Raw genomic sequence first — 24,197 nt, forward strand, 5'->3', positions numbered from 1 at the left:
CTGCTGTTTAGTTTAATGTCTTCATTTATGTTGGAAGTGATAGCAGAGCTGTACGTTTGAATTTGTTTCTGAACTCCCGCAGTCAGGACATGCTATATTGTATTTAGATGGAAGCTAGCGAGCTAACTTCCTGCTAACTTCTAACTCTGTCAAATGTCATAAATTCCGTTTTCATGGATGCCTGGATGTTAAACTCAATTGTTACACCTGGTAGAGCAGAACGCTGATCATTTTATTACAGATGGAAGAATTTAGACAATTTTTCAACTCTCAGTGATGCCGCAGTGATCGTTTGACCTATGAACCTGCAGCAGAGTTTGGGCCCAGGCACGGCTAATGACGTCAGACTTAAAGACTATAGCTTCCATCTGGGAAAAGTGAGCTCTTCACTGGTCACCAATTCAATTTCAAAGTTTGCAAAACTACTTACTGCACTATTGTTTCATATAAAGAAAATTGAATCTTTAACACATGTGAAGCATCAATAATCCAAAAACGTGTACTCAAACTTGCATCACTTTTAAATAGAAATTAAGTAATTACATTAAGTAATTTGTTCATTGAGATTTTGTTGCAAATATTGATCCTGTACTCACGTGACAGCACCAGAGAAATTTGGGGTCCTTGATTAAAGCCTGCTCTGTCAGCTTCTTGTGAAAAAGCTCGTAGACTTCTGGCTCTAGACACTCTCGCAGCTGTGAAGACCAAGTTTTAGAACGTTAACTTCACAGAATGTACATGTAAAGACTGATTTACCTGTCACGACTAGTCCTGTTCTTCCTGTAAAAACATTTGTACAGAGTAGAAGATCTCTGGAAGATCTTCACCAAGTATGGTGTCGGTCACTCTTTCCCAGGTTTTACTCATACTGCAAACAATGCGTTGTATGTTTGTCACTCTTAAATATGAACACCTTTAATAAAATAACACAAGTAAAGACAGAATGCCGTTTCTAAGTGACGTGTTTCTTATTAAGAGGAAAAAAATCCAGACATACGGCGGTGGGTGAAAAAACTCTTGCCCCCTAATAACTGGTTGAGGCAAAAACTGCAATCAGGAGTTTCAAATAAGTTGTTAGGATGCCTGGGTCGTTGTCCCAGGGTTTTTGAGTTTATTATATTATTTATTATTTCTAGTCTTGCTTTCTTTGAGTTCTGTCTTATGGTTTATGTCTCTGTCTTCTCTAGTTGCTCTGTCTCCCCTGTCAGCTGTATCCCCTTGTCTAGTTGGCGTCTCTGTGTATCCTTAGTTGCTATATCCCCGTGTCCAGTCAGTGTCTGTGTCTGCCCTGGTCCCACGTCTCTGTTCCCTCTGTTGCAGTGCGTGCGAGTCTGTGTCTTTAGTTCAGTTTGTGTCATGTTTCCTGTTTTATTTTGAAGGTCCTTGTCTGAGGTTAATGTATCTGGTTTTGCTTCCCTTGTCTCGTTAGGCCTGATTTGCCCCAGCTGTGTTTCCCTCCTGTTATTCATTCCCAGATTGCTCCCTCTGTGTATTTAAGCCCTGTGTTTCTCGGTGTCTGTGTCGCGATTTACCGTTTATTTTGCTGTGTGTTCTGTCAGTCCTCTGGTTTAAGTTTAGTTTGATTTTTTCCAGTTATGTTATATTTTGAGTTTTACATTAAAGCTGTTTTGAGTTCACGACTGTCTCCGGAGTCTGCACCTTGGGTCCTATTCCTGTCTGAATACAGCCACACATAACATAACTGGCATGAGTCGTTAACAGCGCTGTGGAGGAATTTCGGCCCACTTGTCTTTGCAAAATTGTTGTAATTCAGCCAAACTGGAAGGTTTTTGAGATTGAACCTTTTTAAGGTCGTGCCATGGCATCGCAATCATGTTCAGATCAGAACAGTGACTCCAAAGTCTTCATTTTGTTTTTCTTCAGCGACTCTGAGGTGGACTTGCTGGTGTGTTTCGGATCATTGTCCTGCTGCAGAACAGAAGTGCACTTCAGCTTGAGGTCATGAACAGATGGCTGGACATTTTCCTCCAGGATGTTTTGGTAGACAGCAGAGTTCATGGTTCCATTTACCACAACAAGTCTTCAGGTCCTGAGGCAGCCCCAGACCATCACACTACCACCACCATATTTTACTGTTGGTGTAATGTTCCTTTTCTGAAATGCTGTGCTACTTTCACTCCAGATGAAATGGCACATCACACTTTCCAAAAAGTTAAAGTTTTGTCTTGTCAGTCCGGAGAATATTCATCAATCATCAAGATGTTTTCTGGCAAAACTGAGACGAGCCTTTATGTTCCTATTGAGTCAGTCCTGGTGTAACTTTGGTCAGCCGGCCACTCCTGGAAAGGTTCACCACTGTTCCATGTTTTCACCATTTCTATGTTTTTATACTTATTTTTTATACAAGAGATATCAATTACTTATGTTCTCATTTGTTCCTGAATTTCCTTGGATCACAGCAGGATGTCTGGTCCTGTTTAAGTCTTATTTAAGAGATTTCTTAAAGTGCTTTTAATTTTTAATCACTTTTTCCACACAGGGCCACAATAATAATAATAATAATTATTATTATTATTATCATAACAATAATACTAACACCCTCATTTTGTGTTTACTTGTGTCATCTTTGTCTAATATTTAAATTTGTATGATGATCTGAAATATTTCAGTGTGACAAACATACAAAAAATAGGACCTCAGGAATGAGGCAAACACCTTCTCACACCACTGTGAATAAAAACTGGTGCTGACAGTCACAATCACAGGTATTAATATAATATTAATACTTCATTTCACCCTTTGTCTCCAGTAATAGAAATATAAAGATTCCAGACCTCAACACTGATTGTAACGCACTAACTCTAACACAGGTGTTCCACAGACTGACCTGGACATGCACTGCATTAGGACATAATGATATGACCAAAATGAAAGTGATTACTACCCCTCTCTTACAATATTACTCTCATGAATGTAAAAAAATCGGAATAAAAATTAAAGTTCTGTATAATTAGTAAGCCTAGAAAAACAATATTGCAATAACTAAAGATACATGTCGTGTACATGTTCAGGTTTTTGATATTTTATGGGCAGAACTATAATCGATGACATAAATAATAATCTGAGAAAGGAATGAAAATATGTTTTACTGTTAAACAGGAGAAAAAACATAATCAGTCCCTCCAAAACTTGCAGGAAACAGCATTTTGAAACTGCTGCTCAGCAGCCTGTAATTCATTTTCAACCCAAACAGCAAAGTTAGATGTTGTTTGTCAACTGAATTTTCTGGCAACCAAACGTTTGTGTACAAGAATGTTGGTACATTAACCTCTTGTATATTTTGTACATTGTCCAAAATATTGGATTGGAAATAAACTCAAAGAAGTAGAGACACTAAATCGTACCCTGCTCAGCTAACAGCTAACAGAGTGAAGCCAATGTTCTGCTCATTAATATAACATCAAGACATTTAATCCATTTTAGAAAAGCTCTGCAGAGAAACAACAACTGAGCAAAGAAAAAACAAAAAAATGCAGTTCATTGTTTTACTGAACTGTAAGTGATGGCAGGCTTTATAGTTGTGGTTGACAAGATGACAATGTAGCAGTCAGAGAGAGGAGAGACATTCTCATTCCTTTCCCGGTTTATTTGCTTCCTACCTGGATGTCCAGGGTGGAGAAGTAGCTGTTGAGGTGTTCGGGGTCATTGATGTCAGGCTCCCAACAGACTGGACACACCATGTCTCTGATGTGTTTGTCCCTTACAGCGATGGTAAAGTGCTGCTGAAAACAACCACAGCACACAGAGCACTGACACGACGTGAGAGACTGCATCTGAGAAGGGGAGGTGGGAGGAAGTAGAAAATCAAGAAATGGAAATCATTCAGAAAATTATTTAGTGACTCAAAAGCATCTGTCAAGTAACCCTAACTTTGCTGTGAGGGAAAACCGAGAGGCAGATGGGACATTCTTTGGCGAGCACTCGCTTGATAAATTCCCTGTCGTGGGACTCTTGCACTGCCTGCACCACATCTTCTAGGGAATAGGGGGCGCTGTGCTCCAGAAGAAGCGACAGTGCCAGCTCACAGCGACCCCAGCTGGGTAGATCGTAGACTGCTAGAAGCCACCGACATACACGCTGAAAAAACAATAAAATCATGTTAAAATAGACTTCACATTTTCTACCAGTAATGCCAAACATGGTGTCTTTGTAAAGTACTGTGTAACAGTTGCAAGTCACTCCTCATTTCTGTGAAGAGAAGCCTGAAGGCTTCTCTTCACTGGCTTCCTGTTAAATCTGGAGTCTTAAATAACTAATCCCCAAAAGTGGATTTTGTTCATCTGGACATAGCGTTTTCAGTGGGAGAAATAATTTGTTACTCATCCAAATGACTTCTTCAGTCTCAGCTGACTGATCCAGCTAAATCCAGTGGAGTGGTTTGGTTTAAACTAGATTAAAGCCAACAATGGTCTTAAAAAATTCTATATTTTAAAATAAAATGATCTCCTCCTTGAATCGCTACCTTATCGTGGTGGAGGGGTTTGTGTGTCCCAGGGATCCCAGGGGCTATGTTGTCTGGGGGCTTTTGCCCCCTGGTAGGGTCTCCCATGGCAAATTGGTCCTGGGTGAGGGACCAGACAAAGAGCGATTCAGAAGACCCTTATGAAAAGAATATCGAGGGAACAGTTTAACCTGCCCGGGATAGGGTTACCGGGGCCCCGCCCTGGAGCCAGGCCCGGGGAGGGTGCCCGAGGGCGAGCGTCTGGTGGCCGGGCCTTAGTCCATGGGGCCCGGCCGGGCACAGCCCGAAGAGGAGACATGGGCCCATCCTCCCGCAGGCCCACCACCCGCAGGAGGCGCGCCATAGGGGTCGGGTGCATTGTGTGCCGGGTGGCGGCCAGGAGCGGAGGCCCTGGCGGACTGACCCCCGGCTGCCAAGACTGGCAATAGGGACATGGAATGTCACCTCTCTGGTGGGGAAGGAGCCTGAGTTAGTGCGTGAGGTTGAGAGGTACCGGCTAGATATAGTCGGGCTCACCTCTACGCATGACTTGGGCTCTGGAACCAGTCTCCTAGAGAGGGGCTGGACTCTGTCTCAGTCTGGAGTTGCCCTGGTGAGAGGCGGCGGGCTGGGGTGGGTATTCTAATATCTTCTAGTACGTTGGGGTTTTTCCCGGTGGACGAGAGGGTTTGTTCCCTGCACCTTAGGGTCGGGGAACGGGTCCTGACTGTCATCTGCGCTTATGCTCCGAGTTCGGAGTACCCAGCCTTCTTAGAGTCCCTGGGGGGGGGGGTGCTGGAGGGTGCTCCACCTGGAGACTGTTGTCCTGCTGGGAGACTTCAATGCTCACGTGGGTAACGACAGCGAGACCTGGAGGGGCGTGATTGGGAGGAACGGCCTCCCTGATCTGAACCCGAGCGGTGCTTTGTTATTGGACTTCTGTGCTAATCACAGTTTGGCCATAACGAACACCCTGTTCGAACATAAGAGTGTCCATAAGTGCACGTGGCACCAGGACGCTCTAGGCCGTAGGTCGATGATCGATTTTGTAATCGTATCACCAGACCTGCGACCATATGTTCTGGACACTCGGGTAAAGAGAGGGGCTGAGCTGTCAACTGATCACCACCTGGTGGTGAGTTGGATCAGGTGGCGGGGGAGGACGCTGGACAGACCCGGTGCACCTAAACGCGTAGTGAGGGTGTGCTGGGAACGTCTAGCAGAGGCCCCAGTCCGCGAGATCTTCAACGCACACCTCCGGCAGAGCTTCAACAGCATTCCGAGGGAGACTGGGGACATTGAGTCCGAATGGACCATGTTCAGCGTCTCCATTGCCGAAGCTGCTGCATTGAGCTGCGGCCGCAAGGTGGTTGGTGCCTGCCGTGGTGGTAATCCCCGAACCAAATGGTGGACACCAGAGGTGAAGGGAGCCACCAGGCTGAAGAAGGAGTCCTATCGGGCTTGGTTAGCCGGTGGGACTCCGGAGGCAGCCGACAGGTATCGACAGGCCAAGCGGAATGCGGCTCGGGCAGTGGCTGAAGCAAAAACTCGGGTGTGGGAGGAGTTCGGAGAGGCCATGGAAAAAGACTTTCGGACTGCCTCGAAGAGATTCTGGCAAACCGTCAGGCGTCTCAGGAGGGGAAAGCGGTGCTCTACCTGCACTGTGTATAGTGCTGGCGGAGCGCTGCTGACGTCGACTGAGAAAATTGTCAGGCGGTGGAAGGAATACTTCGAGGACCTCCTTAATCCCACTGACACGTCTTCCGAAGAGGAAGCAGAGTCTGGGGATGAGGGGAATGACCCGCCAATTTCCGGGGGCGAGGTCACTGAGGCAGTTAAACAACTCCTTGGTGGCAGAGCCCCTGGTGTTGATGAGGTCCGCCCCGAGTTCCTGAAGGCTCTGGACGTTGTAGGGCTGTCCTGGTTGACACGCCTCTGCAATGTTGCGTGGAGATCAGGGGTAGTACCTGTGGACTGGCAGACCGGGGTGGTGGTCCCCATCTTTAAGAAGGGGGACCGGAGGGTGTGTTCCAACTACAGGGGGATCACACTCCTCAGCCTCCCTGGGAAAGTCTATGCCAGGGTGCTGGAAAGGAGAGTTCGTCCGCTAGTCGAACCTCGGATACAGGAGGAACAATGCGGTTTTCGCCCTGGTCGCGGAACACTGGACCAGCTCTTTATCCTCTCCAGGATACTTGAGGGTGCATGGGAGTTTGCCCAACCAGTCTACATGTGTTTTGTGGACTTGGAGAAGGCATTCGACTGTGTCCCTCGGGGTGTCCTGTGTGAGGTGTTGCGGGAGTATGGGGTGTCTGGCCCATTGCTACGGGCCATTCGATCCCTATACAACCGTTACAAGAGCTTGGTTTGCATTGCCGGCAATAAGTTGGACTCGTTCCCGGTGGGTGATGGGCTCCGCCAGGGCTGCCCTTTGTCTCCGGTTCTGTTCATAATTTTTATGGACAGGATTTCTAGGCGCAGCCAAGTGGCGGAGGGCTTTCGCTTTGGTGGCCTCAGAATCTCATCTCTGATTTTTGCGGATGATGTGGTTCTGTTGGCTTCATCGGGTGAGGGCCTCCAGCTCGCACTGGAACGGTTCGCAGCCGAGTGTGAATCAGAATCAGAATCAGAATCAGAATACTTTATTGATCCCTGGGGGAAATAATTTTTTGTTACAGTGCTCCATTTTAAACCAACATTAAGACAAGACAGACAATACGCTAACTAAGAATAGTACAATATATACATATATATACATACATACATACATAAGTCACTTATAAATAAATATTTGGAAAAGAAACATGTGTAGTTGTAGCAGCAAACAGTGTGTTAAGTGGATGCGTTGTACAGGGAGATGGCCACAGGCAGGAATGATTTCCTGTGTCGTTCAGTGGTGCTTTTCGGTAATCTCAGTCTCTCACTGAACGAGCTCCTGTGACTGACCAACATGTCATGGAGTGGGTGGGAGGTGTTATCCAACATTGTCTTTATCTTGGACAGCATCCGCCTCTCCGACACCACCTTGAGGGAGTCCAGCTCCATCCCCACAACATTGCTGGCCTTACGGATCAGTTTATTAAGTCTGTTGGCATCTGCGACCCTCAGCCTGCTCCCCCAGCATGCACCAGCATAGAGGATCGCACTGGCCACCACAGACTCATAGAAAATCCTCAGCATTTTCTGGCAGATGTTGAAGGACCTCAGTCGCCTCAAAAAATAGAGACGACTCTGGCCCTTCCTGTAAAGTGCTGTGGTGTTTTTAGCCCAGTCCAGTTTATTGTCAATGTGTACTCCAAGGTATTTATAGTCCTCCACAATGTCAACACTGACCCCCTGGATTGAAACAGGGGTCAAGTGTTTCCTGGTCTTCCTGAAGTCCACGATCAGTTCCTTGGTCTTTGCCACGTTGAGCTGCAGATGATTCTGCTCACACCACGTGACAAAGGAGTCGACCACAGCCCGGTACTCTGTCTCATCATCCCTGCTGATGCATCCAACCACCGCAGAGTCATCAGAAAACTTCTGAAGATGGCAGGTCTCTGTGCAGTGGCTGAAGTCTGTGGTGTAGAGGGTGAAGAGGAAGGGGGAGAGGACAGTCCCCTGTGGTGCCCCTGTGTTGCTAATCACCTTGTCAGACACACACTGTGGGAGACGTACATATTGTGGTCTTCCTGTCAGGTAATCAACAATCCAGGACACCAGAGAAGCATCCACCTGCATCGCTGCTAACTTATCACCCAGGAGGGTCGGCCTGATGGTGTTGAAAGCACTGGAAAAGTCAAAAAACATGACCCTCACAGTGCTCGCCGGCTGGTCCAGATGGGTGTAGACACGATTGAGCAGGTAGATGATGGCGTCCTCTGTTCCGAGACGAGGCTGATAAGCGAACTGAAGGGGATCCAGATGTGGTCTTACTATGGGTCGCAGCTGGTCCAGGATGAGCCTTTCCAGGGTCTTCATGATGTGGGAGGTCAGTGCCACGGGCCTGTAATCCTGGGGGCCACTGGGACGAGGCGTCTTTGGTACAGGGACGAGGCATGATGTCTTCCACATCACCGGGACCCTCTGCAGACTCAGACTCAGCATAAACAGTTTATGAAAGACTCCACACAGCTGGGGGGCACAGGTCTTGAGGACAAGGGGACTCACTCCGTCTGGTCCAGCAGACTTGCAGAAGCAGCGGGAATGAGGATCAGCGCCTCCAAATCTGAGGCCATGGTTCTCAGCCGGAAAAGGGTGGAGTGCCCACTCCGGGTCGGGGATGAGTTTCTGCCCCAAGCGGAGGAGTTCAAGTATCTCGGGGTCTTGTTCGCGAGTGATGGGAGAAGGGAGCCGGAGATCGACAGACGGATTGGGGCTGCAGCTGCAGTAATGCGGACGCTGCACCGGTCCGTCGTGGTGAAGAGGGAGCTGAGTGTAAAAGCGAAGCTCTCAATTTACCGGTCGATCTACGTCCCTACCCTCACCTATGGCCACGAGCTGTGGGTAGTGACCGAAAGAACGAGATCGTGGATACAAGCGGCAGAAATGAGCTTCCTCCGAAGGGTGGCTGGCCTCTCCCTTAGAGATAGGGTGAGAAGTTCGGCCATCCGGGAGGGGCTCAGAGTAGAGCAGCTGCTGCTCCACATCGAAAGGAGCCAGCTGAGGTGGTTCGGGCATCTGGGTGAGGTGTTCCAGGCATGTCCCACCGGGAGGAGCTTGTGAATCATGATTCACGAGTCAGTAAAGTGATTCTCAAGTATTGAACGATTCGTTCATGATTCGCACGTCACTATTTGAGAGTGAGAGTGACACACCGAGAGCCGGTCTGCAGATGTCTGTGAGCACACAGAGCAGAGATCTGAGCGAGAGGGGCTGTTATTGTGTGTGTGTGTGGATAATAGCAAACACAGAAATTAATTTTGTTCACGCGAATCGACTTTTCTGCACTGAAAATCATTTTCTCCTCAAAATACAACATTTGCACTTGCATTTTTTTTATACATGCACTCACAATAGAGACACAAAAATAACGCTGTAGAGTTTTTCCTTCCCACTGTCACCAAGCACTACTCATAGAGGGTTTTCTCTGTATTACTGTAGGGTCTTTGGCTAACAATATAAAGCACCTTGAGGCAAATGTTGTTGTGATTTGGAGCTATATAAATGAAAGTGAACTGAACTGGACCTTAACACTGAAAATGGTCAAGAACAAGGACAGGACTGAAAATGAGCGAAATAACAGCAATGTCCAAAGAAAACCTTTAAATGGCCTTCAGAAAGACAATGACCACTTTAAAAAATGCCAAGAAATCCCGACTCCTTGGAAGCAAAATATAAAGAAATGAGGATGACCCATTTGAAAAAAACCTACAAATTCCAAAATAAAAATCCCCGGTGTGGCCATAAACTAAAGATCTGGGCTTTAAACTGGCCCCAGCGTAAACCAGTGAGTGACATCACACGGCTGTGGTTTTACCTGCTTGTCAGGATGGTGGATATCGACAGGAGGCTCAGGTTTCTCACTCCAGATGCGTTTGTGGAAGGGCTCCAGAAGTGGTCGTTGTAGCAACGCCAAGGCTCCTCTTACCTCACCACCACTCTGCCGTAAAACCTCATGACAGTGACTTTCATCACTAAAGCCGAGTGCACACAGCTCCTTTACCTGATAGGATAGAATGAAGAAATATAATTGAATGTCTACACAGAGGGTGGAGTCATGAAATATCAGGGAACAATGCTAAACGTTTGACCAAACATCACCTTGGCGAGTCGGTCTCTCAGAGCTTGTCTGGCAGCTCTCTCTGTGTCACCCCCTGCTGTAAGCCAGGCTTGTTTAGCTTCTGCTCTGGAAAGCTGGATCACACTTTCTGTTTCTGCAAGATCTACCACTTTGCCAGCCTCCTTGGTGAGATCCTGTGTTATGTTATTCTGTGTAGCAGGACAGTTTCACTTTCAGAAAACACAGAACTATAGTCAGAGTGATTTGTCAGGTTTAACAGGAGGTTACTGACTTTGTCTTCAGTTGAGGTCTTATCTGAAAATGACTGAAAGGACGATGTCGCCACCAACATCCTGATCTGGTCTAAAAGCAGGGGAAGTTCAGTCTTTAACCACTTGCAGGGCAGGATGTTGCTGTCCCCAGCTACCCTCATGCTTGTGTATACTTCCTCTGGACTCACTCCTTTCTTCTCTCCATGCTGACACAGACATGAAGATCAAACGAACTTGTGTTAAGACTAGAGATGGACCGATCCGATATTACGTATCGGTATCGGTCCGATACTGACGTCAATTACTGGATCGGATATCGGAGAAAAATAAAAAAGTGTAATCCGATCCATTAAATATCAAAAAAGCACCTCACAAAACTTGCGACATGGCGTAACTCGGCTCATAACCGTAGCACATCGCAGCAGAACGGGTCACGTGATAGAGCGGCTGTGTGTATTTGCAGCCTCGCTAGCAATCCGGCATTTCATCTCCGAGGAAGTGATCCCAGAGAGAAGTAAAGCAAGTGTGTAAGTTCATCTCTGAGTGTTTGTAAAGCATTCCAGCGTTAAGTTTAACAACCAATATATGGAGCGACTGCCTCTTCTCTCTCCTGCTGCTACTTCAATCGAAACTAATCAATGATCAGCTGATCGGCTTTTCTGTCGCGAGTCCGTCTCTCTTGTTTGTTTATTGTTCACTTTGCGCCAGAAAGAGGAAACCAGCGGCTGAACAACAGCAGCACGTTTTAGCTTGATCAGCTGTTGTTAGAATTTATTTACTTTCTACACCAGGATCTTTTTCTACAGCTGACGGCTGGTAACTGTGCAGGGGCGGATCTAGCAAAGTTTAGCCAGGGGGGCCGATAGGGCATGAACAGGGAAAAGGGGGCACAAAGACATACTTTTCTTTCTTATTCTCATTTAAAATGTCGAGCTTTTAATAAATAATTATCCGAATCTTACACCCAAAGTTTTAATCTGATGTAAAATGTATAGAAGTCCATTACTGTATATAGTAACTATTAAGTCTAATATACCCTAGTAAGCTATAGTACTTTTTCCTTTGGAAAGATACCATCTGTGCAGTCTGCAGTTCTGTTAAAGAAAGATGTTGAATCTATTTAATTGTTCTTGAAAAATAATTGATTTCTGTGTATTTTTTTTTTTAAACTGCATCAAATTATAGTTGTTTACGCCAATTAAGCATTATGAGGTGGGGGGTGGTTCCCTATTTTTTTTTTTTTTTTTTTGCTGGGAGTTTGCAACCCTATTAGTTAGGTTGCTTAATATTTCTGCTAAGTACTCTTCAAAATACCAGAATAGGGAGGATGGAGCAGGTTTAAGTTTATTAGATTGATCAGTTTTGCTGAACTATGAAATATTTTGGGTGCAGTGTATTTTTTACATACAGGTTTAACAGAATAGCTTTAGTGTGTTTTTTTTTTTAACTTGAGTATGAACTTATACAAAAAGCAGCAAGATATTAAAAAAACAGTTTTATTGATTAAAAAATACACTATATCGGATTCATATCAATATCGGCAGATATTCAAATTTATGATATCGGTATCGGTATCGGACATAAAAAAGTGGTATCGTGCCATCTCTAGTTAAGACATGAAAAGAATTCTGTATGCAGATATGACAGTACGGTGACTTGCTCTGATTAGTTGAATCAGCTTTAGCCCCTCCTCCTTTATCAAATTCTGCCTCCAGGAGTCCAGATCTTCAGGAGCAGGTTCCTTCGGTTTGATCGGCAGAGCAGGGACACGTCTAACAGGAGAGGGAGGGCGGAGCTTCACTGGCAGCGGTGCAGGCTCTGGGCGAGCCAGGTCACACATCTCACACACCATAGCCGGAGAGTAGTTCAGATATGTGCAGAACTGACACACCCACTGGAGCAGAGTTACAGGAAGAGAGTCACTAACCACGGTGAACCATACTTGCCAACCTTGAGACCTCAGAATTAGGGAGACATTGGGGAGGGGTGCGTATATATATATATAAAAAACATGAATTTTACAGTGTTTATTTAACGGAGAAAATAACTTAAATAAGTTAAAAATAATTTTAAGTTATCTTAAGTGACTTATATATCATGTTTAACCTGAGTAGACCGCGGGGGGTCTGAAAACGATGTGCTGGGAGTTCGCTGTTCTCTCCGGCTCAGATATTTGAAGTTTACTCAGCTACATTCTCGCCTGAAAATATGTTAAAAGTTTATTTTACGACCCAGAAAGAGTAACAAGAGTAATATTGAAACTAAGTCGCTGCCGCCATTGTTGGAAATCGGAATTGGAATTGGCTGGACCGCACTATGAAATCTGGGATATGGTTTTTTAATTTTGTTGTCCCAGTGGAAAATCGGGAGGAATGGTGGCTTGGGGAAATTTTTGGGAGGGGCACTGATATTCAGGATTCTCCCAGAAAAATCGGGAGGGTTGGCATGTATGCGGTGAACAGCCACAGCATTAAACGGCTGATGAAGAGTTATGATCAGGAACGATAATCATATCTAACTCACACTATTAAAGCCTCAAAATTACAACCGTAAACCTGACAGTGATCACTCACCTCTGTACATGTAAATTATTGTACTGTAGTGTAGGTCTCGGTACAGGCATGAAATGTGGGGCCTGCCTGGAAGCCCCACTATGGGGCCTGGGTGGGGCCCCTGTAGGGAAGCTCCTGTCTACAGTATGAGCATGTGGCACTTCATACTGGCATACTGGGGTGGCTGTAGCTCAGGAGGTACAGCAGGTCATCTACTGATCGCAAGGTTGGTGGTTTGATATTTGATGAATAAATTGGAGTCCTCATCATGTCATGTGATTTTCTGGCTTTCTTTCTATTATTGTAGGGTCTTGGCCAACATAAAGAGCCTCTAGGCAACTGCTGTTGTGATTTGGCACTATAAAAAAATGAATCCTTAAACAGATGTGACTTAAACCACTGCAGCGCAGTACCTTTAATAATTACAGCATGCTCTAATCGCTGTAATGAAATGTTATTAGCAACAGATAGCTAGCAGGATGAGCGCAGAAATGTGACCACACTCACACACCTAACCTGACTGTCAGGGTCACCGGGCATCCCCAATACTGGTGCTGGAGGTCTGGGTGGGGTTATGGGTGGGTGCGACGGGGTCACTGGAGGTCGCGTCGCCAAACGAGGTCGTTCACAAACCTCACACAGAATACTACTGGCTGCATTCACCATAGTGCAGCTCTTACACTGCCACTCTAAAAAAACAGCGACAAACGTTATTACTCAAACTGAGCTTTACAACAAAATTCTTACAGAAGCCTTTGTGAGAATTACTCTGTTACAAAGGAAAAAAATGATCACGACAAATAATGGAGGTTTTTAATACACACTAAACATAAACAGATCTATATGTAGATCTTATGTGTAGTTTTTATGAATATTTTATGTTCTTTATGAATACTAACTAAGATAATGACAACATAGTATAATAATAATAATGGCGTTTTCCTGCTTCAACAAGTCGTAGATTACTTGTTTATGTTCTGCCCGACAACTCGGATCAGAACTGCCAGCAGGGAGGCTGCAGAGCGCACCCTGGTGGACAAAAACTATGTTATAATAACACTGGTAACATGGTTGAAGGAGGTTTCCTCTATGCAGTTACTAATATATTGACTATTGGCCGGGCTATGGTTCAAACCAAGAAGCTCCATGTCATTTGGAAACAGTGCAGCACTGTGCCAGCCATCAGTTTCTATGTTGAGGAAAAAAACCCAGAAAAATAAAAGATAACAACATGCTATTGCTAGAGCCTGAGATACACCAAAGGATAACAGACCGATGATAGTAGCAGGCTGACATTCCTCTTCTTTAGAGCCGAGGGGTTCCAAGCGAGGCTGCTCACACTCGTCACAGAGCACATCCTGGATAGAGTTGACTTTAGTGCAGTGAAGGCAACGCCAGGTGGAAGAACTTGAAAAGTAAAAAGATCTAGTTTAAGATGAAAAAAGTTAAACCAGCAATAGTCGTATATATGTATGTGTGTATGTATATATATATATATATATATATATATATATATATATATATATATATATATATATATATATATATATATATATATAGTCGAGATGAAATATTATTTTACATCCATAATCCTTATTATTGCTGTTGCATCATTTATGATTTATCATTATTGTCATTTCATGGACACATTTATTGAAACTGGTGAGGTTATAGTAAAGTCTGTATTTCAGGTGTTAGCATAAGCACATAATAATCTTTCATTGCAGGGGCAACTGTAATCATGTTATACATATATTGCATAATTAAAGGGTTGAAGCTCGGTCAAGTTAATTAATGGTTTGAAGCTACGGGCAGCGCAATGTCTGGCCGATCAGTGGAGCAAAGTTCAGCTATTGAAAGGTTGCCTACATGTTTACAGTATAATTTACTACATATTGCCTGTGTGCATTCAGCAGGCTGCACTGGAGTTTGCCTGGTCACAGATGACGTAGAGGGGGGTCGTGCACTTAGATTGACGACACAGACACATAGCCTGTCTGGGTAAACTGACTGCAAGTGTTGTTTAAGTCTGGACAAGTAGAATAACAGGATGCATCTGGAGGAACTGAAAGAGGAACTGTTCTGTTTTAGTGACGCGAGGTACTGGTCATCATAAGTATAAATCACCTCCACAGGACAAGACTCAGCAGTCCATCTGCATCTTAAGGATAAAGGACACTCTTTCGAGGATGCCAATGTTCACATTTTGGACAGAGAGGACAGATGGTTTGAAAGAGGAGTGAAAGAAGCATCTATGTCCACTGTGAGCGACCATCTTTGAACAGAGGCGGGGGTTTACGACACCAACTCTCTGCCATCTATAATCCAGTTTTGAGATCCCTTCCCAGACGCCTTAACGCCCACTCACATCCTGGGCCATCTGACCTCAGGAATTCGCATGATAAGGTGGGGCCAGGTTTCACAATGAACACACCCGAAACTCTGGCTGATTGGGACCCACACCCAGTTTCACACCTTGGCTCAGGCGATTAGAGGATCATCAGGGGGTCCTTTTGTCCCTCTGTGGGGGGAAACTCCCACTAGGTTTATATCTGGGACTCTCCACCATTTGACCTTAGAACTGAAGAAGCTTCTCGGATGAGAGGTGAAACGTCTTAAGCAACTTAAAGAAGTCCAGACGCTTTTCTTTGCAAGCTCCTTTGACTACGATGACCTGGATGACTGAGAACCTTCACAGACACAAGTATAAATATTACACCCACCTATTGTAAGGGGAGATGGAGCTTGATGTTTTGCAGAGCCTATCTTCACCACATATATGTGTTTTAATAAAATAATTTGTGTTGACCCACTATGGACTTTCAGTCGTATGTCTCTTCCTCAAAATTCGAACCGCGACAATATACAATATATATATATATATATATATATATATATATATATATATATATATATATATATATATACATACATACATATACATACATACATATATACATTTTTGTTATTGACCAAATACTTATTTTCCACCCTGATTTACCAATAAATTCTTTACAAATCCTACCATGTGGATTCATGGATTTTTTTTTCACATTCTGTCTCTCACAGTTGAAGTGTACCTCTGGTGCAAATTACTGACCTCTGTCATCATCTTAAGTGGGGGAACTTGCACAATCGGTGGCTGACTAAATACTTTTTTGCCCCACTGTATATATATATATATATATATATATATATATACACACATATATAGTTGTAAATTCTGAGGATTACTGCACCCTTGTAAGACAAAGTACATTTTGCCAAGAACTGCTTATCCTGACCCTTCATTGCTCCTGTTTTTGGATGAAGTTGATGACGTGACAGCTGTTCGATGGTGGTTGGCTCTCTCAGGGTAGGAGTGATACAGTCTGTCACAGTCTGAGCACAGCCCCTGGAGGCAGGTGAGGCAGTGGGCTGAGATGCGAAATATTCCGCAAATAGCGCAGTTCTCTGTGAAACAAAACAACAATGACACAACACTGCTTTCTGCTATAATTTGTACCCACTCACAGCAAAGATTCACCATTGTTTTGCAATGTAGCACATGATACGCTGTTAAATCTAGACTTAGAAAGTGTAAAAATACAACGTAAAAATTCATAATAACTGGAATCTTTCCTTCCAGAAGTTGAGGCTCAATTCGCACACCTGGCCTTCAGGGTAAATGGACTGCTTTTCTAGGCCTACAGACTGAAGCTATATTTCCAAATCATATGTCACACACTCACATCCACATTATGATGACACATTGATGGAAGTTGAGTGTCTTTAGCATCAAGACTGAGGAAGTCAGACATCAATTTGTCAGCTAACCTGGATGTTTGCTTGAGAAGGTGGAAAAGACCTGAATGGACCTGAGGCTTTGGTTGTTGGCAGAGAGCGAGTGGCTGCGGTTGCTCTCCCTGGAGGATCGACGGTATAGGGAAAAAGCTAGAGACTTGGTCTGGCTGTCTGCATGGCGTGACGAGATCACAGCATCAGTGTTGAGTCCCACATCCTAAGAAAAGAGAAAAGTGGCTGAACGCTGGCTTTAAAACTAGAGATGGTTCACTGATGGTCTGATAGTATATTAATATCAACATGGCTTCATTAAAAATGCAATCATAAAGACAACGTATGTAGATAATAAGAGGATGCCAATAAAGCTGGAAATCTGAAAGTCTCTATTTAAACTGTGGATGTATGGACAGAATTCCACCCCTCACTTGTGAACAAGACCCCAAGTTTGTCTAGGGAGCTTGGGAAGAAAAGCGTCTGGAAGTTTCTTGAAGATGTGTCAGCTCTCATCCGAGAAGCTTCTTCAGTTCTAAGAGGAGTTGGCGGAGAGTCACAGATTTTTAGCCCTACTGGGAGTGTCTGTAAGAGGGCCGTGGATCCCGTATTGTTCCTCTGCCTAATGATGGTCGTTCATCTTTGAACAGAGGCTTACGACACCAACTGTCTGTCATTTTGGATTATAGCCCACTCACATCTTGGGCCATTTCATCTCAGTACCACAATAGGGTGGGGCAGGGTCTCACAATGGGTTCACCTGAAACCTTAGTTAAAATGCAGGAGTTAACAGACACCCATTTTCACACCTAGGCAGAGGTGGTCCTCGACCCTCTTAGGGATACTCCCAATAGGTCTTAAAAATCTGGGACTTTCCACCAAATGCTCTTAGAACTGAAGAAGCTTCTCGATGAGAGGTGAAACATCTTCAAGAAACTTAAAGAAGTCCAGACGCTTTTCTTTCCAACATACCACGATGACCTGGATGACTGAGAACCTTCACAGACAAGACCCCAAGATGCCTAAACTCTCTCATTTGGGGCAGCAAGTCCCTGCCCTGGCTAATTCTAATGCTAATTCTCATATCGAACACTATCGAAGCTGAAAATCTCCACTTGAGAAAGCCAAAAAAGCCAACTGTTTCAAAACCACAAAAGAGCAAAATAATTATTAATTGTGGACTATAAACATTAGGTCACTCTGTTTCCATTTGTAAAAAATTAACAATTGATCAAAACCTGGTTACAGGAGCAGGTATTAAGGTTCAACATACCCAAGTCAGTCAAAATATTGGTAAAGTTTATTTGAAGGTTTATTTGAAGAGTGTAAGTCAGCATTTAAAGGCAAGAGTGAAACTAATGACTAATCTGACAGAGGACTCATCTCTGTGCTTGTCCTGTTAGACAAACGTATAGCCACATCGACCCACAGTACAATTACACCCAGCCCGAATAATTATATTATATCATTTCAATAATTTCAAATGTCAATTATTAATGGCCTGTTGGTATATGGCATCCGAATCTTCAGCCCTGCTGAGAATCTATGTAGCCGGGGTCAGACTTCATTTTCATGAGCACACAATGCGGCCAATCACATTAAAAAGACTGAGTGGGATCATACCACGATGTGAAAGAAGGAAGGTGGGCAGACGTCCTGGAGACAGCAAGTGTAACGGGGTACAGGCTGGGTACGCCGAGAGACATGGGAGAGGGATTTGAATGCAAGCATCTCAGGGAAAAATGAGCAGCATCTGGCCGCATTTCAATGATACTGGAGACTACAAAGCTGAGTGCAGAATTTATAAAATTAGGAGCTGGCTTAAGTAATACATGTTTTTATTTCCACCGTGGAGGACAAAAAGGTTTCAAAGTTGCCGGGCCTTAAACCTCCTGTGTGTTCTCCCTACTAGTATGAAATGCATCAAAACAAGGCTTTTATGAAAACACTGAATAAAAATTGCTTCCGTGAAAAAAAATCAAAATTTACAGTTCAGTATTCAATATTACATAAACTACATACAAAGTGTCTTTGATTGGCAGAGATGCAGAAATGTGTGCATGTACCACAGAGCCATGGCTCAGTGTCCTAGTATCTAAGTACTCCGACTTCAATGTGTTCATGAAGCCATTTACAATTCTTGTTTGAGCTGCTGCTCACCACAAGCAAGCGCAGGCATACATTTTGGACTTTTCACAAGTCTTACAGCTTTTCCTACTGATACAAACTTCCCTTATAGCCATGCATACTACACAAAGTAATTAAGCAATAAACAGTAAAATAACAGAAACCTTCCTGTTTCTATTTTCTACTACAGAAATTTTAGTTTTGATTAGTAAGGTACCAACCTTAGGATTAGTAGATGACCTGATCTACCTCCTGAGTTACAGCCACGCCTTAAAAATCTGACAAATATGGTGTCTAATCAGGATGGCATTAACTTGGATTCTAGTAACACTGTGAGGAATCCTGGAGTAGTTTTGACCAGGATATGTCCTTCAATGTGAACATTAAACAAATATGTAGGACTGCTTTCTTTAATCAGCACAGGGCAGGGATAGCTCAGTAGGTAGAGTGGTGGCCCTCAATCCATTTTGGACAGAGAGGACAGATGGTTTGAAAGAGGAGTGAAAGAAGCCATCTATGTCCACTGTGAACGACCATCTTTGAACAGAGGCGGGGTTTACGACACCAACTCTCTGCCATCTATAATCCAGTTTTGAGATCCTTCCCAGACGCCTTAACGCCCACTCACATCCTGGGCCATCTGACCTCAGGAATTCGCATGATAAGGTGGGGCCAGGTTTCACAATGAGCTCACCCGAAACTCTGGCTGATTGGGACCCACACCCAGTTTCACACCTTGGCTCAGGCGATTAGAGGATCATCAGGGGGTCCTTTTGTCCCTCTGTGGGGGGATACTCCCACTAGGTTTATATCTGGGACTCTCCACCATTTGACCTTAGAACTGAAGAAGCTTCTCGGATGAGAGGTGAAACGTCTTCAAGCAACTTAAAGAAGTCCAGACGCTTTTCTTTGCAAGCTCCTTTGACTACGATGACCTGGATGACTGAGAACCTTCACAGACAAAGAGGGAGCATATTTCACCCATACTGGCTTCTCTTCGATGGCTCCCTGTTACATCAAGAATTGAATTTAACCCTTGTGTTGTCCTTGGGACATTTTTGTCCCTGAGGTGTAAGGAAATCGGGAGGACATTATGAGGGTTACATTCACCACACGTGAATTTGTTTAGTATGTAAAAGATGGATGAAGCCACTGTGATGTCATCCAGTGGTCTTTGGACTGTTTGTTTTATGGAGATAACTGTTTAATCTCGGTTTGCTGCTTCATTTGGTCCCATTTCCTTAACCCTCACAATGTCCTCCTGATTTCCATACACTTGTGGTCCTCAGGGACAAAAGGACAACACACGGGTTAAGTAAATAAGTGATTTATTAAACGATGAAATACAGATTTAAACAGTTTAGTGGGGATGGGATAAAGTAAAGAGATGCACCTGAAGCTAGGCGAGTGGCTCCAGCAGATCCCAGGAACAACATCTGAGATCTCTGTCCACAAGAGCACAGTCCATTAACAGCAAAGATACTGCTCAGGACCCTCAAGCTCCCAGGCCTCTCGGAAAGGACCCCCAAAAGACCAAAGGATAGATAGAATGTATATAAAAAGCATGACATTAAGAAGTGCAAGTTGAAATTGCAGGAAGTAATTTCAACATTAGTGGATGGAGACAGGGTGGGTTTAATGTGTGTGGGAGCAGAGGGTCTCTGAGGTGTGCTTATTGTTGTTGGTGACTACTCTACTGTGATTATTATTATTTTAATGTGAGAAAGTGGTTTATGGAAGTTATATAGTGATGTATTAGCAAATGTGAGGAGTTCAAGAGATTAAAAAGAAGTAGCTGGTTCCTTATCACAGCATGAAGCGCTCCCAGTATGGAAAGTCATCATGTTTATAGAGGGTCATCTATTCTATAGGGAGTGCACAGTGTGGCGTAGGTCAGCACAATCTTAACTAAAAGGTCACGAGCAGCCTCTCCTCCAGTTTATTCCTCTTTAAAACACCTCATACCTACATACAGACAAATGGAAAAACTTCTAAACCGGAGGTTAAAGTAGTAAGGACTGGACCGAGGAGGAATTACAAGCCTGCTACGCCTACACAGCCTGGAGTGTTTCTGAAGCTGCAACCAGGGGGGGGACGACCAGAAACCAGAGGTCCAGAAACAAGCTGAGCAAGGAGATCAGGGTAACTAAAGGAGTTACAGTGAAAAGCTAGAAAACAGCTTCTTAGCTAATGACCGTGCATCAGCTTTAAGAGTTGTGAGAGTGCCTGTGCTGTATATATGTATGATCTATAGCAATCAGAAATATTGTGTGAAGGCCAAGAAAAATGCCCGAAAAATGTTTTTTCCCAAGTGGATCATCACGGCTTTTGCCTTCCTTCTATCTTAGTCCTGAGTCTGTTGACTCAGTGGTTTTGATTATTATTATCTTATGTTTCAGGTTAATTCTTAAGGCTTTCTTGTTCTTAGGGTTTGGTTTCTGTTTTGTATTTTGAGCGCCTTTGGTTCTGTGTCTCTGTGCCTGCCCTGGTCCCACGTCTGTGTTCCCTCCCTGTTGCCATGTCTGATGTCTTTGCGTTAGTCTTACGTGTCTCGAGTTGAGTCTGCGTTGATTCCTGTGTCTCGTTAGCTTTGATTTGTACCTGCTGTGTTATCACCTGTTCCCCATCCTCTTGTTGTCCGTCTGTATTTAAACCATGTGGTTCTCTCTGTCTGTGCCACATCGTCAACGTCCTCCATGTTCTGGTGAAGTTCTAGTTCCCAGTTCTGCTCTCCTAGTCTATGCTTCCTAGTTCTAGTTTCCTGAGTCTAGTTAGTTTTAGTTTGTGTTTGAGGTTCTTCATTTGTTTTTTGTAAAGTTTACTTCTAACAAAGAGTGAGTCCACATCCTGCCCACACACAGCACTAGCCTGACACCTTCCTTCTTTCACATAATGGTATGATCCCAGTCATGACCTGCTCCAAATGACATGCCTCGTGCTTTCTTAGCATATATAATTTTTGATCACTGCTTGCTTGAATCCGAATTATTAAGCTTCATTTCAGCGTAACTGTGGTCAGCACAGTAGCGAGCTCTTTTTGATGACACCGGTTTTATTTCCTGCAGTTTGAGAGCCACCAGTTTAACCACTTAAATGTAAGAGAAGAGACTCACCTTGTGTCTGAGTGTAGGAATGATTCTCTCATAGAATTCAGGATGGGGATGAGCCTCCTGAGATCAAACCAAACAAGTCATAATTAATGAAAAAACTACAGTGCATGTACAGTAGTGTGTGTGTGTGTGTGTGTACACACACACACACACACACACACACACACACACACACACACACATATATATATACATATATATATATGTTTGCAATAGCTTGACATTTGAAAGTATGTCCTGTTAATATATCTCTCCCAAAGATGGAACAGTCATTCTCCTATCTGATGACGAGCCACTCTCCATGCTGCATCATAATTGACTCGTGTTCCTCAAACCAAACATCATAAAAGGAGTTGAGCGGTTCATTTCATCCACAGAGTTGCTTCACTTGATGCAGTCAGTATAAAGTCCTCCAGGAAGTGATGGTGATGAGTCAACAACTAAGTTATGTTTCTTTTTCTTGTTTTGAAGCGTTTGCCATAATTCTGGGTTGCTTCATTCATGATTTTTACTATATGATTAATAGGAAATGAGAACACTGTTTTTTCCCCTCAATTTAATTTGTTTGATTTGTGCATCTCTGAAAGATTGAACTGACTTTTGGCACAACTATAACAAGAGTTTCCAGTTAATCACGTCACTCTTAGTCATGAGCCAGTGACCACAGAATAGCCTCCTTGCTGTTGCTGGGAAATGTGATGCCAAGATTGATGGATATACTTCTGCTCTTTTATAAGGTAATTCAAATATTAAGGTGGTTATAATAATTTGTTACGTCATCTTCATAGCTATATACACTGTCACCACCAAAAAAAGGTCACAAACTCTAATATTTCGTTGGATCGTCTTTAGCTGTGATTACGGCACGCATTCGCTATGGCATTGTCTCCATAAGCTTCTGCACTGTTACAAGATTTATTTCCATCTATAATTTTTCACCAAGAACTGCTTTGCTTTGAGGATGATAGAGTCTGAAAGCCTTCTCCAGCACATCCCAAAGATTCTCAATGGGGTAAAGGTCTGGATTCTGTGGTGGCCAATCCATGTGTGAAAATAATGTCTCATGCTCCCAGAACCATCTTTCACAATTTGAGCCCGATGAATCCTGGCATTGTCATCTTGGAATATGCCCGTGCCATCAGGAAAGAGTATAGTATAGTCAGTATATTCAGGTAGTCAGCTGACCTGTTTTGGAGCACATCGTGGCTCAAGAGTTGGGAGTTCGTATTGTAATCGGAAGGTTGCCGGTTCGAGCCCCGGCTTGGACAGTCTCGGTCGTTGTGTCCTTGGGCAAGACACTTCACCCGTTGCCTACTGGTGGTGGTCAGAGGGCCCGGTGGCGCCAGTGTCCAGCAGCCTCGCCTCTGTCAGTGCGCCCCAGGGTGGCTGTGGCTACAATGTAGCTGCCATCACCAGTGTGTGAATGGGTGGATGACTGAACGTAGTGTAAAGCGCTTTGGGGTCCTTAGGGACTAGTAAAGCGCTATATAAATACAGGCCATTTACCACATACTGTTGGTGAACCTCGACCTGACCAACCAGACCCCGATCATAGCACTGCCCCCACAGGCTTGTACAGTAGGCACCAGGCATGATGGGTGCATCACTTCATCTGCCTCTCTTCTTACCCTGATGTGTCCATCACTCTGAAACAAGGTAAATCTGGACTCATCAGACCATATGACCTTCTTCCATTGCTCCAGAGTCCAACCTTTATGCCCCCTAGCAAAGGGAAGCCTTTTTTTCCGGTTTGCCTCACTGATTAGTACTTTTCCTACAGCTACACAGCTGTTCAGTCCCAATCCCTTGAGTTCCCTTTGCATTGTGCGCGTGGAAATGTTCTTACTTTCACTATTAATCATAGCCCTGAGTTCTAGTGTTGTCTTTTTCTTTGATTTGACTTCAACGTGTAAGTGATCATGATCATTCAGGATTTTTTTCCGGCCACATTTCTTCTTCTAAGACGATGGGTCCCCACTATCCTTCCACTTTTTTATAATGCGTTGGACAGTTCTTAACCCAATTTTAGTAGTTTCTGCAATCTCCTTAGATGCTTTCTATGCTTGATGCATGCCAATGATTGACCCTTTTTAAACACACAATCATCTCTTCCACGACCACAAGATGTGTCTTTCCACATAGTTGTTTATGAAATGAGAAGCAACTCATTGCATCAGTTAGGGTTAAATAACTTGT

At 44.0% G+C, this 24,197-nt stretch overlaps 1 protein-coding gene across 1 annotated transcript in view; it reads right to left on the bottom strand.

The window, feature by feature from the left end:
- rnf31 (ring finger protein 31) overlaps window positions 1-24,197 on the bottom strand; it is a 59,663-nt gene that overhangs the window by 21,967 nt on the left and 13,499 nt on the right. Inside the window, exons 5-16 of the mRNA XM_080862029.1 lie at window positions 22,005-22,061; window positions 16,807-16,990; window positions 16,275-16,443; window positions 14,264-14,397; window positions 13,507-13,679; window positions 12,099-12,332; window positions 10,459-10,644; window positions 10,208-10,375; window positions 9,924-10,109; window positions 3,892-4,098; window positions 3,621-3,794; window positions 597-695 (exon numbers count right to left, since the gene is read on the bottom strand). Of these exons, the coding sequence (XP_080718155.1) occupies window positions 597-695; window positions 3,621-3,794; window positions 3,892-4,098; window positions 9,924-10,109; window positions 10,208-10,375; window positions 10,459-10,644; window positions 12,099-12,332; window positions 13,507-13,679; window positions 14,264-14,397; window positions 16,275-16,443; window positions 16,807-16,990; window positions 22,005-22,061 (1,971 nt within the window). The remainder of the gene's footprint in view (window positions 1-596; window positions 696-3,620; window positions 3,795-3,891; window positions 4,099-9,923; window positions 10,110-10,207; window positions 10,376-10,458; window positions 10,645-12,098; window positions 12,333-13,506; window positions 13,680-14,263; window positions 14,398-16,274; window positions 16,444-16,806; window positions 16,991-22,004; window positions 22,062-24,197) is intronic.

Source organism: Rhamphochromis sp. 'chilingali' (genome assembly GCF_963969265.1).
Source record: "Rhamphochromis sp. 'chilingali' genome assembly, chromosome: 16".
Classification (NCBI taxonomy): Eukaryota; Metazoa; Chordata; class Actinopteri; order Cichliformes; family Cichlidae; genus Rhamphochromis; species Rhamphochromis sp. 'chilingali'.